The following is a 16,556-nucleotide window of genomic DNA, read 5'->3' as shown; positions in this document are numbered from 1 at the left end:
TTGTGGTAGAACTCCCACAAAACCAGGAATACGATACCATATGGGTTGTAGTGGATTACTTCACTAAATTGGCTCTTTATATTCCCTGTATTGGTTTACCAACAGCTGCTGTTCTGGCTGACCTATTCATTCGACATATATTCTGTTTCTTTGGTCTACCGTCAGTAATCATTACGGACAGGGGCTCACAATTTGCGTCATGCTTTTGGAGAGCACTAACTTCAGCATTGCTGATTGATGGCAGAATGTCCAGTGCTTATCACCCTCAAACTGATGGACAGACCGAAAGAGTCAATAGCACTATGGAACAATATCTGCGGTGTTTGTGTCTGCAGTTTCAATCAGATTGGCTCAAGGTCCTGCCGGCAGCAGAATTCGCCTACAACAACTCCTATCATAGTGCCATAGGCACTTCACCTTTCTATGCTCTTTATGGACAACACCCCCGATCAATACCTTTGGATTCCAGTTTGTCTTTGGGTACTCCTGCCGCAGGCCATACTTTTCGTGATCTTAAGAATCTACAGAGGAAAGTGAAGCAGCATTTGGAGCACGCTAAAAGACGCGACAAGTTCTATGCCGATGCTCATAGAGTACCTGCACCTGTCTACAAGGCTGGTATGAAAGTATGGTTGTCCACTAAGAACTTGAGGATACCAGGCAAAAAGAAATTGTTGCCTAAATACATTGGTCCGTATGCAGTACTCCAAGTAATTAATCCGGCTGCTGTCTGTCTGGCTTTACCACAACGATGGCGAGTGCATCCTGTATTCCACGTGTCACTCATTAAGCTGTGTTCTGAAGCTACCAGATTGCCTGTACGGCCTGTTGCTATTTCTGTGAGGGGTTCAGATGAATACGAGGTACAGGACATACTGGATATGAGGCTACGTTCTGGTAGGCTGTATTATCTGGTGGATTGGAAGGGCTATGGTCCCGAAGATAGGTCCTGGGAACCTCTTTCCAATATACATGCTCCTGCTTTATTGAAGCGTTTTCACTCGAAAAGGGGAGAGGTTGCCCCTTTGGGGGATGGCACTGTCATGCATGCTGGACGTGGTTCTAATGCTGGACGTGGTTCTACCTCTTACGCTCATAGAACAGCTAGACCGTTCTATTCCAAATGGCGGTTGTTCGATGCATTGCCGGGAAAACGACGTCTGCACTTTTCACGTCGCTAAATTCACGTGAATTCTGCTTCGTCACGTGAACTACGGCATTACGTATATAAGTAGCGTGGAAACTTCACTCGCTGCTTCTGATCGAATCATTTGGCGTTGTGTAGCTAAACCTCCGATCTGCGTCCTTGCAGTTTTCCTCACCTGCTTCTTGGGCCTTCTATAGCGTGTTTTCCGCCACACGCTGATTCCTGGAGCTGTTTGTTCGCGTGTAATTCCACACGCGCACGTTGTCTTCAAACGCGGCTGTCCTGGGCTGCGTGTATTCTGTTAGCGTGCAAATCCACAAGCGCACGTTGTCTTCAAGCGCGGCGGACCTGGGCTGCGTGAATCCTGTTTGCGTGTAATTCCACACGCACACGTTGTCTTCAAGCGCTGCTGGCCTGGGCTGCGTGAATCCTGTTCGCGTTCAAATCCACAAGCGCACGCTGTCTTCAAGCGCGGCTGGCCTGAACTGCGTGAATCCTGTTCGCGTGTAATTCCACACGCACACGTTGTCTTCAAGCGATGCTGGCCTGGGCTGCGTGAATCCTGTTCGCGTGTAATTTCATACGCACACGTTGGGCCTCATTACAACTCAGGCGGTAAGGGGTTTACGGCGCCGTAAACAGAGCGCCGACCCTTACCGCCTGAGTACGAGGTCCCTTAGCGCCATGGCGGATTTTACACCTGCTTTTAGCAGGTGTTAAAATCCATGGCGCTAAGGGACCATGGAGTTAATTACGCCACCGTAATTTACGGTGGCGTAATTAACGCCTTCCCCACTCCCATTATGCCCTATGGGGCAAAAATGGGAATGGGGAAGGGTAAATGGGGATTGGGGACTTACCGCCCCGCCAAGGTCGGAATGGGGCGGTAAGTCCGCCAACCACCATGGCGTAAACATAGTTTACGCCATGGTGGTAAAGTCACGGCCCAGGCGGTAACTTACCGCCTGGGTCGTAATGAGGCCCGTTGTCTTCAAGCCTGCTTCCAAGACTGCGTGAATCCTATTCGCGTGTAATTCCACACGCGCACACTATGTTCTTCGCGGCTGTTCAGAACCGCGTGTACTTTGTTTTTTCCACAAAAGGGCGCTATTTCCAACTCCTGCACCTGTGAAATTAACAGGTGGATTTATTCATTTCTATACTTTTCTCTACGTGGGAAGGAAGCTTTTCAAGGACTGTTGGAAGGTGATAGTGAACAGTACTTTGGACGCTATCCTGTGGTGCATCAACCCGGTATCTAGCGTGAGCCTCGTTCCGTTCGGGATAAGTCTCCCTTACTAATCTTCCCTTCCTTGTCGTTTGTTCTACTTCTGGATTTTCCTCAAGAGACTTCTGCTGGATTCTTCTACCCTAGTCATAAGGTCAGTGTGTGAATTAATGCCAAATACTGTTCTATCATAGAGAGCCGATTTGGGGCAGTTTCTTATGATACTTTATTTTGTTCTAGGCTGACTTCCTATACTTTACCCACGCCCTTTCCAGTGATCCATCTCTCTGCCTGTTTCATCAGTCAGAGAGTTGTATCATTTGGAAGGTCTAAACTTGACTTCACAACTATCAAAGCGTGTGAACATTGATCCGGAAGACCCTACCATCTGTATCCTTTTGAGTACCGTATCCTTTTCAGTCAATACGTTGGTGCTTTATGACAATCAGAGAGTTTGAACTGGGTTGAGAATATCTTCTCTTTGCACACCAGGGCTATTGACTGTCACTTTGGAGGTCTACTTCACCTTTATCCTCCTCCTAAATAGTGTTTGAACCTGGTTCTGGATTCCCTAGTGTAGAGCCTTATGTGGTTTTCTATGCGAATAAAGTTGAGCTAAGGACAGCTTTGTCCTTCATTTCATAAAGTCCTGTCCCGCTTCATTTTGAACCAAAGCTACTTAAATTTCCAGCAGAAGAAGCTTGGTGCTATTTTCCCAGGGTGCTAACATTTCCCTTGGATAGGACTAGACCCTTTTACAGGTCAAAGAACTTTTTTGTTACTCACCGAGGTTTTTCACCTGGCTGGAACATGGCCAATGCCATTATTGTGTCATGGAAAAATAACGACAGACTCTTCCAGTGGATTGGTGAATTAACTTTAATGACAATCAGCAAAGCAGCATACAGAGGACAAACAGAAACCCAGTGACAAATGAGACTCAACGCAGCAACCCCCTTTCCTCCAGTCACCAGGTTTTTATACCCAAGACGACGCATGCCCTTCGATGGAGGGGGAGGTTTCAGACACAGCAAGACATCTGAAAGAAAAAATCCAGCTCAAACCCCTCTAATGAAGACACGCAAGACAGCAGAACCAATCCGCCAACACACCACAAACTCACTTCTCCGTATTAGCATGGTGAAAGGGCAGTGCAAGCACTGAACTGGGATGGTGGAAGAGGGTATCCAAAAGGATCAGAAAGGAACAAGAGATCAGGTCCAGGGAGTCAAGTTGAACCCACAGAGGACCTAAAGGACAGAAGGCTCCAGAGAACAAATGAGACCCCAAGAGTAGGAAATACCCAAAAAGGCAAGGGAAGAAGCCAAGGGGAACAGAATGAGTAGAAGTGTAGGCAATAACAGGTACGGCAACCTGACAGTCAGGAAAGCACATAACAAGGCCAGAACTATGGGAGAACTGGGGAGCGTTGAGGCACGTGGCTGACAAGACGGCGGTCACCTTTATACTGGTAGCTGAGAAAAAGCTAGGCTATGGAGGCATGGTAGAAACCATGGCAATGCATAACAGAGCAGCTGCGCTGGAGATGTGCTGGTGCTGCCGTGCACTGGTGAGGCCGTGGCAGCATGACCGTCTCCATGGAAACTGATGCTGGACTGGCTGCACAGGAAACGCAATGATGCCACCACTTGAGATGAGGTCACGCAGTGCGCGCTTCCAGGTGCCGGTGGAACGGAGAGAGGAGCAGCCGCCATCATGGGTATACCTGCCAGTGTCCCGTCAAGATGGATGAGGATGCAATGCTTGTGCACGTGACAGAGAGACACACAGAGATGCATTTGAAATATTGCTGTGCAAGCTATTTCTTCAGTTCAAACATGGCTCAGGGCATGCAAGCCCGCTTTCTATATTACAACTTCCCTCGGCTAAAGACTAGGAAAGCAGCACTCTAAACATACTTTTATATGCCAAAGGGGAAACACGTCAGAAGCGAGAATGGTGGAATCGAGCTCTGCTAGGTGCTAGGTGGTAAAGCTTTCGAGGTTGAGGCAATGCACATTAGAACATAGGGCTCACACAGCAATGGCAATAAGGCATTTGATAAACATGACAATTAGCATTGGCTGAGCATTACTGTAATGCTGCACAGTGTTAAAAGGGTTATTAACATATTTACAATTCCCAGTTTTTACCACACAATTGCCATGTGGTTTGTGCTGTGAATTTCACTTTGCATGGTCGTCCTATTCCCGAGGGACTTCATGGCACCACATCAAAAGAAGAATTAGAATTAGTATCTTTCCAAAGACATATGCACATTTCTGAGATCTAAAGGGCGGCCACTTGGGCTACTCCGTCTGTGTTCTGTAAGCACTGTTCCCCTGAGGTTTCCTCCCGGTGTGACGTTCTTTCGGCAAGGAGCTTGTGTAACCGATTCTCTTGAAGCCATTTGGGGTTATTTTCTGTTTCTTCTTCATCCTTTGAAATTCCTGGGCCTTTCTTATCCTGCTGATTTGCTCCGGTGGGGCAAATATGTATCTGTCCATAGACTTTTGATAATTTCCCTTAATGCTAGAAACTTTGTCAAATCGGTGGAAGACCCTTTTCACTTTCTGTAGCGTTGCGGCTCGGCCTATTATCCTGAATATAATGTATGCAGAGAGCCGGCTTTGGGGGAGAGGCCTCAATCTCTCTACCCCATATCCTGGACACTGCCTGTCTATTGGCTAAAGTGCTACATGGCCCTAAACCAAAGATCAGAGATGGAAATGGGCCAATCTACTTGGTGCTCCTTTGAAACTTAGTTGCTTCTAATGAGCAACCACTGACCCTTAGTTTAGCAGAGAGAATGGAGTAGTTTCATAAAATAAATGTAACTATGATGATTCCTCACATTTTATTTTTGCAGAATGAGTTTCACTGAATTGTATTTGCCGATTTCTAACACTTATTTTGAACGCAAAAGCAGGGGGAGGCCCTGCTTCTCCACCAACCCCCTTCTGTATCCATATCCCAAAATTGCCATCTATAGTTTTCCAGTAAAAAAAGTGGTAATAAATTGGCAAAAACAAAAGTTGTTAAAAATGACATTCGGCAAAAAATTGGTGCTACCAAATAAATAGGGTTCTTTTCGGGCTGAACTCGCAATTCCTCTGACTAAATTCAATACAATTGCAATCCATGCCATCAAATACTTTCTTTGCATCAAGTGAGAAAAACATGAATGATGTCTTTGAATATTATTAAATGTTTGATGGCTACTGATCCGGATCATTTATCAAGCCTGAAAGCTGGTATTTTAGCACATATCTTTGGGCCTCCGTAGAGGGCGACGTCATCTGTCTTGGGCATCACTATCAAGGAGATCACAGATTCTCCCATTGAGCAGTGTGAGGGGTCAGAAATGCGAGACGGACACAAAGGTATTGTTTTCTCTAATTTTGCCATTTAATAAAAATAAAAGGGGTGAGATAAACTCCTATCTTTCCCTAACCTAATAAGTATGTCCCTACCTAACAAACTAAACTATAGAAAGAAGACTGAGTGTCCGAAAAGTCCCTGATCCTCAAACTAATACATACAACAAAAACAAACAAGGAATGTTTGGTTGTCTTTAGTTCCACAAAACAGGATGAAAGTTCAAATTTATAGATTTTAGCAAGTACTCCTTTGACCCGGGTTGGACTCCTTTCCCCTGGATCAATTCAGCAATATCCTTGATAAAATTCTGATTCAGCAAAGTTCAGTTCAGTTCAATACAAAATGTCTTTTTGCTCTGCTGCACCCTTCCACTTGATACATTGAATGTCTCTTTCACAAACGCTTGTTAACAAATCAAACACTTGTTATCCTTCATATTATCCTTCTTGGTAAGGCAAAATGTCTCTTGCACAAAACACATGTTCATAAACCAAGCCAATCATTTTCCTCAGGATTCAAATCAATTATTTGTATATCACACTTATTCTTTCAATGGAATATTTTCATCAGGGAAGCACAGCAACTTACTTTGGAGATGCAACAGTTTTTTAAAATGAAAATAGAGTTAACAAGTACTATCCACCACACCTTTTTGCCACAACAACACTTCTTCAAAACATAATCTTCGTTCCTGGTATACTCACCTGCCAGGGCTAACTACTAATGATCCCTTTCCTGGTTCACTCTGCTGCCAGGAAGAAACACTCCCACAACTACAATTGGTCTTGGTGGCAATAATTGTTCCATGAGTCTCCACACCAGTATCCCATGTGAGGAGGGCTGAACAATGGCTATATCTCATTTTAGTCTCTTGATTCCTGGTATGGGTTACTTGTTTCCCCAAACTGGTATCCTGAAAAAGGAGAATTGCATCCCAGTTGCCTCTTTACAGCTTTTTGATAGTTTGCTGTTGGCAATATGGGTTACAGATTTCCCCAAGTTGGTATCCCATAAAAGTGGAATTGTGCCCTTGTTGCCTTTCTGCTACTTCTTTACAGCCACTTGGCTGTGCGTAATGCGGGTTACAGGTTTCCCCAGGTTGGTATCCCATAGAAAGGCAATTGCTCCCATTTTGATTCTTTGCTTTAATTGTTCGTTATTCAACATTGTTATATGCTGCCAAATGCCCTGCTTGGAGTGCTGTGAGGTCACCTTTAACTTCAGGCCAAGTCACTGGTCTTCTCTGGCATCTCTGTTTCACTTTCTGCTGCTGCTGCTTCTGCGTTCTGCCCCCTTCAGTGACAGCTCCCACGTAACTTTAGCAGACTGCACTTCAGTTCTTCTCCGCAGCTCTGCCAGCTCCATAGGGCCTCTGCACCCCCCGCACTCTGAAGCAGCTCACGTCAGGTTGGGACCACATCTCACAAATGGCTAGAGTTCTCTTTCTACCACCGTCCACAGTGCCTCTTCCTGCTATGTGTACTCTGCAATGCAGACCACCTTCTCTTCCAGCGTTGGCTTCAGCTGGTGTTCTTCCTTCTGCTTCTCCGGCAATCTCAGGACTTCGGATTCCTTCTGCCTCTGCTAAAACTTCCACGTCTCCCCTCAGCTGCAACACATTTTGGGATTTAAATGTTCCGTTCAAGTGCCTTGCTTGATAATGACTAAACTGCACATTCTGTTCAACAGGACTTTTGATCCTCATTAACTCCTTGTCCTTCTTCCTTGTCCCAGTACCACAGGCTTTATGGTTCTTGAAGCCCATAATGGATTGCATAACAATCATATCAATTTGCTCAATTTTACAATAGACCATCAATGCTTCATGGAGAACAGGTGAATCATGAGTGGAAGAGGTCACCAATTCCCAGTGGCATGAGTCTCCCCCATGTGAGCCTCTCACATAATAGAACCCAGAGGGTCAGGATCAGGTAGCGGCGGCCTTCCCCTGGCCGAGGAAAAGAAGACAATGGGCCTCATTATGAGTTCAGCGGTGTGGCCAAAAATGGTGTTAATGGAGTTACCAATGCATTACAGCCAGATTACCATACCGCTGAATTATTGGTTTGTAGGGAAGGTAAGAGAAAAACCTCCAGCAAAATGCTGGAGGTAATTCTGCCACCTTCCCACCAGAAAACAGCCATTTCTGCAGACTTACTGCTGTCGGTAAGTCAGATGAAATCCCCATAATCCCCGTGGAGTTCTGTGTACTCCATAAAGGGGGATTAACTCCGCCATACCAACACTTGTAGTCCGGTGGTAATTCCTCCAGACCAAGTGGCAGTACCAGTAAATGTGTTTGGTATCTCGGCGGAGTTACCACCGAGATATCACCAAACTCATAATGAGGCCCATTATATAGTTTTGAAACAGGAATTCTGAGACTGTTTACATTTTTTGCATGTATTCTTAAAAAAAGACGTGCAAGGGTGGGTATTGCTTTACCCCTTCATATGGAAGTGTTCATATGAAGGGGTAAAGCAGCAGGTGTTCTCGCTGTTGGACCTCATGCCCATCAATATTAGAATCACACTCACCCTCCTACAATTCAGAAAGAAGCTTGAGACCCTCCTCTCTAAGGAGCGCCTTCTTCATGTATTGTGGACAACTCCAATCCCACCTGCCTGCCGAGCCCAACTTGCCACCAACGGTTTAATTGTATATAACACAGCCCTTACCAGCATTCTTATAAACCTGTTGTTGTAGAGCGCTCTGCTGCTTCTCGAAGTTATGCCTGTGCGCAATAAATTCATGAAATGAACAAAATAAACAAATGTCAGTATGTGCATTGAGATGATAGTCCTGTCATATCATGGGCACCTAGGAAGGGAGAGAAGCTTGTGGGAGGCTGCCCACAGTGATGGCTCAAGAGCTAAGTGGAGGCCTGCTCTGTGTGCTGTAGATCAGGCTCTTCAGCAGTTCTGATCTCTAAGGCTCTGCACTTGTTCTCCATCGCTAGGGAGATAGGTGATGCCAGCTTCTATTGGAGGGCTGCTGGAATGATCACATGGTCAGCATTTCTCACTTGTATCTCTTTTCCCGAACTCTTCCCAGATCCAACCGATCCCCAACACGCACCCCCTGCTAGTATTCGTTAATCTGAAGAGTGGAGGCAAGCAAGGCGAGAGGTAAGAGTTGTATTGGCCTCAGTCGCCATCCTGTGCATGGACCTCTTTCTTTTAAACCCCAACTTGAGCTTCCCTCTGCCATGTTTGTGTAACGCTTACATGCAGTAGTCAAGGGCTGCATTGGTAGATTCCAATAGGTCACCGGGGCTGTACGAATTAAGGTACTGGTGGTGCAGTAGCGGCAGACCTGACAATCTTTCCATTGCAGGAGAGCTGGAGGGCACTACAGTAGCATCATGAGTACACTGCCCTTGTTTTACAGTGCTAGCCTGTAGTTCAGAGCCTGTGGATGTAGTGTCTGCATGTACGTTCAGTGTAGTGGCATATCCATGCATGTAGGTGTGTACAGTTTACAGGTTGATGCAGATATCTGCAAGTCTGTTCAGCAGACAGGTATAAAGGTGTACATAAGTGTGTATAGTGTACAAGGGACCAAAAAAAGCACACAAGGAAAATAATTGTGCAACTGCAATTTGCTTCTCCCGCACCAAACTATATCATAGACAACACACACAGGGTGACTGGAGATTAAGTCATTTTATACTTGGGTGACTACTCTACGGTCCTCTACGACAGCAAACCCTATTTTTCTGGCGCGAGAGACAGAACCAGGTTACCCTTTTTTCAGTGGTCCTCCTGTTTTGCCGTCAGAAGCCTCATGGAGCCGGCTCTCACAGGGTGAACAGCAAGGAAGATAATTCCCGCCCCGGTCATACTGCATAGCCTCATAAAACGGAACTGAGTGGATGACTGTTAAAAGGCAACTGGATGGGCCTCACGCCAGAAACAAGATGAGCAATTGGGCCCCATTTCAAAATCATAAAAAGATTCTCTTGGTCCTGAAGAAGAAGACAGATTAAGTCAGATGTCATCGAAACCGGTCGACCCTTTCTACAGTGGATCTAACCAGGATGCCAATAGAAAGGCTCTCTGTTATTTGTGCATGTTGTGGTACACTGTGTAGTTTTTATAGAGTTGTTGTAGATGCACCTAGCCCGCACATCCTTTGAGCACACTACAGTGTGGGCTAGTAAAGGATAAAATAGAAATCCCCATTGAAATGTTCCAACGATGATTGTTCGGACCGGTCTGCAGTTTAGTGGAGGAGTAGTTTTTCTTCTCCTTTTCATTTAGATAGGCGGAACATCACTGTTGGCCTGAGGATAGAAATCCCCTGCCATGGATGGTTGTGTGCTTCCATTCAGGGATAGCACTAGTTTAGTCACAGAGGAATCCTACCACTATAACATTACTTCATCTCCAGGCACCCTGTGTGTGTTGTCTAGTGTGCAGGCGAGGCAGGGATCTGCATATGTACTCACTACAGAGGTTCATTGATGCATACAGGTGTGTGTAGTATGCAACTGGAGACTATTTTCTGTGCTTCTGTTCAGTGTAGATTTGTGTGCGGTGGTGTTAACACCAACATCTGCATAGGTGCACACCATGTCACCAGCACTCAGTGCACTCAGATCCACTGCCCCTGAACGTAATGCAGCCTCCCTTTGAAAGCCTCGCCCTCCAACAGGTCTTGTCTCCTCACACAGGCCATGCCTCGGTGGCATGAAGAGGCGTTCCTCCCGCTGATCTAGAACCTCATCTTTTCCATTTTCTCTCCCTAGGGTCCTCCGTAAGTTTCAGTACCTGCTCAATCCGAGACAGGTGCATGACCTTCAGAAAGGTGGTCCAGCCTCGGGGTAAGGAGAGCGAATGCAGAGAAACTATGGGAATTCAAACACCTCTGAGACAATGCAAATATCTAGCTTATTTTATTCCTCCCTTGCCTGCTCCACTACCACGTGACAGCCAGCCTACTGATGATTATCAAAGTGGATATTAAGTTATCTTTGTGTTTTTGCCACAGTGTGAACAAAATACTGCAGTGGGGACCCAATGGGCAATATACAGGTTAGTCAAACATGCAGTTGAGTAGAGGGCTACAGTGACCCATTGAACAAAACAGTTGTAGAAAAGGAGTTCATTAATGGAAGGGCATCCTGGTACAAGGGCACTATTCATACATTAGTGAGCCGTGTATGGATCATGGCATCAAGAGGCCATGGGAGGCTGAATAGATGCATCCACATCAGAAACATATTTTACTTCATATTTATTAATCAATCACATTTTATATACTATCATATGTTAAGATGGATTTCCAGACTCTGGCCAGGTGGGAGGATTTTAGGAGGCCACCCTAGTTATAGTGAACAGGGGAACAACTCTGATAGGTTAGCCAAACCCAAGCAAGTGGAGGGTGGTCAAGGCTTAGTCTCAAAAGAGTGTGAGTGGGGTTAGGGGCCCACAATGAGTCCACACAGTGAACCACTCAATAACTGAATTTAGACAGGTAAGTACAAACATACTCGATTTCCTATAGGCCCAAAACACACACTAGCAAATGAAACAAGCAGGCAGTAATATCACACAATACTCAATTATCAAACATATATATATATATATATATATATATATATATATATATATATATATATATATATATATATATATATATATATATATATATATATAAATATATATATGTGTATATATATATATATATATATGGTCACCTTTAGGTTTTTAGGAATGCATGCAATAACTTACACAACTAAAAGAAGGTAAGTAATGATGCAGTAGAATGAACCAGTTCACGAGAATGATGCCCTAACTTAATAAATCCAATCCCTATGATGTATGGGCCGTGTCACAAACCTTCTTCTTCGGAGAGGGGACAGGTATAGGAAGAGTTCTTGTGGTGGAAAAAATGTTCCAGAAGATAATCAACAAGTTACGTAAGGTATGTAAAATATTATTTCTATCTTTCAGATACCAACTTTTAGATTTGCCGATCAAAAGCGATGGAATGGGATAACAAAAGTTTAATCTAAGGAGTCCAGCGGGAGGTGAATGCGTTGCAATTACATACCCCCTTGACTCTGATTCTTCCAAGTGACTAGGCAGGTTGACTGGGGATCATTGAAGGTAGGTTTTCCCGCCGTTGGATCCAGTAGTAAGGGCTTAAGGAGCTGCGGGTGAAAGGATTTTTCCGGTCAGTTCCAGGAGCAGAGCGCAGCCATTTACAAAGAAGAAATGTAGAAGGTACTGATGCAGACCTCTTCAGGACACTTCACCAGATTGGGGAAGGTGCGTTCCAGCGATGGCTACCACACACAGTTGACAACAGGCGTCTTTCTATTTGTGGTTGAAGAAGACGTGCCAGAGCAGGATCCCTTGATGCTGGGAAGCGGAACCTTGGCAGAAAGACGACGTTTGGCAGGAGCTGGCGACCACCAAAGTACCGGCGACGACCGCATAAGTGTGACGATTCTACAGAGGTAGCCCACTGGAGAGCTGGTCTGTCCACAGGGTGGTCCAGGGACACTCCCGAAGGCTTAGGACGGCTGGACCCTCGAGAATGTATTGAGACTGGTTTGTCCCAAGCACCACTCAGAGCCTTCACAGATCAGGTACTCCAACAGGATTTCACCAGGCCAGACGCAAGAAGGGATGCTTGGCCTCTTCAGTAGTCTTTTTAGGTTCTTTAGTTGGCTGTTCTTCTATGCAGGATTCTTGGCTCCAATGCTGATCTACAGGAATGGCTGCAGAAGTCCTCTTCTTATCCTAAATCCTGGCTGGAAACCAACCCCACCAATGGTAAGGATCTGAGCCATTCAAACAGCCAACAGTGGTCCAATCAGGGACCACTGTGGGTTTCACGCATGCCAAGCACCCAGACTCTCTGGCACCATGGATGTAGCGTGGGACCAGACAGTCCCACCCACTTCCTGGGTCCACACACACCAGGTCAGCATTAGCCCACGAAGGAATGCATGATCATAGAAGGAATATCCTGACCTGAGAAGGCAGGAAGAGGGTCAAACAACAATATCGCCAAAGGACAAGCAACAAATGCCGTTGTATGGCCATTTGAGGGCACTAGCCACGTTTAGTAGCCATACACGGTAAACGTGAATGTGCACACCAAAAATGTGCAAACATTGTAATAATGTATCAGCTTGTCTTTAGGCACATATAAAAATAACCAAAAATCCCAAGTGTAAAAGACTAGGGTGATACTAAAGTATCCCAGTTGCACTGCATTGTAAGATGCTCTGTGCACTCTCAAAAAGTTACCAAAAAGGTAAAAAGACAAAAGGGAAACATAGTTTCCCAGTACTGATAGTCTGAAGGAGTGATTAGGTTTCCCTATGACAAAATGAGCAAAACGCAAGAGGAGTGAAGCTGAAGGCTTCCATTCCCTATAAAAAGTCAGGACAGCTTCAAAAACAAAAGCAAAAGATTTGGTAACCATAGAATATGGAGGAAAATGTTCCTAAAGAGAATTCTTTCCTAACGTTATACATCAAACTTGACTTTGCTTTTCTCCATACATTTTCTTACCATCCATGCAAAGTGCAACTCATTTGGAAGGCCAGTGATCTTACCAAATCTGAACACTCATGCCAAATTCAGCAACATTTTCATGCTGAACAACATTGCTGAAAAATTAGTTTTTGTATAGAGCTTTCGTTAGAGGCTGAAAAATGCACCATTTAGCTCACGATATCTCAAAATTGTGTGCTTTGATTTCAATCGGCCATATTCGATATATTCTCCTTGTAAGACCAAAAATATGTTTCTGTACCTGTGAACATGTGCAATAGCTTCAGTGGGATAAACTGAATTAAAAATATACAGCACAATGCACAAAACAATTCACAGCCCCCAAACCCACACATATGCATGTTCAGTCTTGCACTGTGGGATCGGAGGCACAAAGCTGAATGAAAAATGTACTACAAAATGAAAAGAATTCCACAAAGCGCAAACGATGATCTACCTCACCAAGCATACCGCTGGGCCACCACACAAGGGCATTATGGTTGGAGGGACACAACTAAATAAAGAATGACAGCCAAATGAACAATATTTTAGCAAACACACACATATATCTACAACCTCCAATACACATACTCACATTGGCCATTCAGGGCCTAGGGAGTAAGTAGAAGAGTGTGTACTCACCTGTTCCCTTATGCATCCGGTGAACACTTCTAGGCAGTGCAGGAAGGCCTCAGAGTCTGTGCCGAAGATGCCAGACAGTCTCTGCACGCAGGCCTTCTAATCAAAGGAGACCCTCCTAGAGTGTTGTCCTTAATATAAATGTCTTGTTTGATTTTTCTAGCTTGCCATGATCTATTTCTCAACGCATCTCTGATTTAATTCTCTCCTACTGCATTACAGTGGCTTATTTACCAATTCACTACATACAGAGACCAATCTGCTATGGTTCAGGGTAGATGAAGAGCCTGTGCCCTTGCTTTTTGTGTCCCCAGCACTCATTCAGACAACAGCTAATTCCTGACTCTGCTTCTTCTGTCAACAGGTTCGGCTTTGCCAGAGCACCCTCTGCCTATGAGTAGGAGGGAATCCAATATGAATATCTGCTTAGTAATCCCCACAACTCCAAAGAACTCTTGAACACACCTCAAGGCCATTATGCTTCCACAACAGGACTTTGCGTAATATCCCACCACACTAGTCATTTCCGTCATGGAGGTTCTGCTGGCCAATAGGGGAAGCTCTCATCCCTTCTCTTGATTACATATTCTCCTGATCAAAACACCACAACTATACATAAACTCTCCTAACAATCCCTATCACTCAGCCATATGTTTTCATTTGCCTACGTGTCTGTCCGCCTTTGTCTTCCAGATTTGTCCTACTCTTTCCCTTTCCCGCTCTCCTTGGCCTAGTTTCTGTTTCAGCCCAGAGACCACGCTCTGACTGTAACCCTGTGGGAGGCAGTCAAAATTCACCTCTTCACGGGTAAGGCTCTGCTCTTGAAGACCATTAACATACGGATGACTTTAGAAAACATGTAAAAGTAACCAGCCTGAAATAGAATAGCTTCTCCATTCCAAATGTTTATGGAAAATATAAGCAAGTGATTCTCTGGGAAAGCAGAGCCGCCCCAGAAGCGCTGACCCATGCTTGCCCTTCCCTTATCTCTTGAGCTCTCCATCTCTACTCCTCGTCTCTACACTCTTAACCAGTGGATCAACATTTGTATTCAGTGCAGAATAAAGTTATAGTATTTTAAGCACCAACATTACCTTGGTCAGTGCACATAGTCTTACCTTTTCTTCCTCTCACATTCCCTGTCTTATGTAAAGTTCTTTCAGACACTTTACCATGTTTTCCTTAAAACCTTTTCTCACTGGTAGATGAACATAATGTTTGTTTTAAATTAAGAGCTCTTTGTCAGACAGCCAAGAAAGCTCTGCCAATGCGTGGCACGCTGCCTACCTAAATTGTGCTGAGGGTTCAAGCCAGATTTTCCACTAATGATCCGCTCATCAACAGCGATGTGGGCAAATGTCAGATGGTCACTGGTTGGGCCCTATCCACCCTTGCTTAGAAATGATCAAATGGGCTCTGTCTTGTGTTACACAGAAAGGCGCAATAAACACAAGCCAAGTTAATACTAAAGTTAAAGTATGCTTGTCATTCGTTCATCCTCATTTCTTTTTACAGATTGAATTTTTTCCGAGATGTGCCAGACTTCCGGATCTTGGTGTGTGGTGGTGATGGCACTGTCGGGTGGATCCTAGATGCCATAGGTTAGTGAAATGCTGAGGAAGCCTGTAGGGCACAGGGGATGAAGGTGAGCGATATACCATTCTCTTCCATACCTGAGCTCTTTTCAGCTGATTGCAAACTCTTTTCAGACTATGCCCCTTGCACGTCCTGCGGTCTGTGCCTCATTTCATCACTGGTGTTGCGGGAGAGTCCATTCTGGGAAGCTTGCAAGATTGTAGTCAGAGCATGGTCCCCACATTATAAGAAGTTGTGGAAAAGCTGACACCATGATTGACTGCTCCTTCAGATATTCACTCTGTAAGCGCAGTGAGCTATCACGTGTCTAACGTGGACAGGTCCCCTGTACTAATAAAGTCTTAAGTTGCTCATAGAATTCCACTCTGTTTGTAACTGGTGAGCACCTGGAGACTATGCACTTTTGAAAGTACTCCCAGATCAAAATTAAATGAAAGTTGAATAACCTAGAACAGAAACAATGTCCTGTTTTATAGACAGTTTGGTACATTTTGTAGAGAGCAGTCTAATTTGCAAAATTGCTGTGGCATGAGGTTTCCCACATTGGCTTGAAAAAGGAGTGAACAGATACAATTCTGGCACTAGATGTAGACCAATCTCTGGATAAGCCTCAGCGCTGCTGGCCCACTACGGTGGCTCAGTAGAAAAAAACCCTTGCATGAACTGCACTAGATGGTGCACTATAAGGGATTATGTGCAGAAGAAAGGGATTGTCTTGATGGGGAATTCGGGGGTTTTCTGGGCAGTCAACTTGTTGGAGTTTGCAGAACACAACAATGCACCCCCTCACTACTCGGAAACAAAAGTGCTGGAGCTCAAGGGTGCAGAGATGGTGCAGTCTGCACTCCTCTTCAGAACTGGTTGACCTAAATGGATGTCTCCCTGCCAGGCTTGGTTCTAAATGTGCAGCTGCCGGTCTCTTCTATGGCTACGGTATAGTGAGTGAGTAACTGAAATACTTGTGTGGCTATCACTGCGGGCTGCCCATTTGTAGGTGCTGGGGATAGAGATAATAAAATGGTGCATTTGAAGGAAGGGAGTTGATCGGCGT

General features: G+C 45.0%; 1 protein-coding gene across 4 annotated transcripts in view; it reads left to right on the top strand.

The window, feature by feature from the left end:
• The window catches only part of DGKA (diacylglycerol kinase alpha), a 542,794-nt gene that overhangs the window by 419,322 nt on the left and 106,916 nt on the right, over positions 1-16,556 (top strand). For all 4 annotated transcript variants that reach the window (XM_069653799.1, XM_069653797.1, XM_069653800.1 and 1 more), the window contains 3 exons: positions 8,811-8,884; positions 10,507-10,581; positions 15,425-15,510. In XM_069653799.1, coding sequence (XP_069509900.1) covers positions 8,811-8,884; positions 10,507-10,581; positions 15,425-15,510 — 235 coding nt within the window. The remainder of the gene's footprint in view (positions 1-8,810; positions 8,885-10,506; positions 10,582-15,424; positions 15,511-16,556) is intronic.

This window comes from Ambystoma mexicanum, chromosome 3q, assembly GCF_040938575.1.
Source record: "Ambystoma mexicanum isolate Mex_15411 chromosome 3q, UKY_AmexF1_1, whole genome shotgun sequence".
NCBI lineage: Eukaryota > Metazoa > Chordata > Amphibia > Caudata > Ambystomatidae > Ambystoma > Ambystoma mexicanum.
The sequence above is the reverse complement of the archived record's forward strand: the minus strand, read 5'-3'. Positions and strand labels throughout refer to the sequence as shown.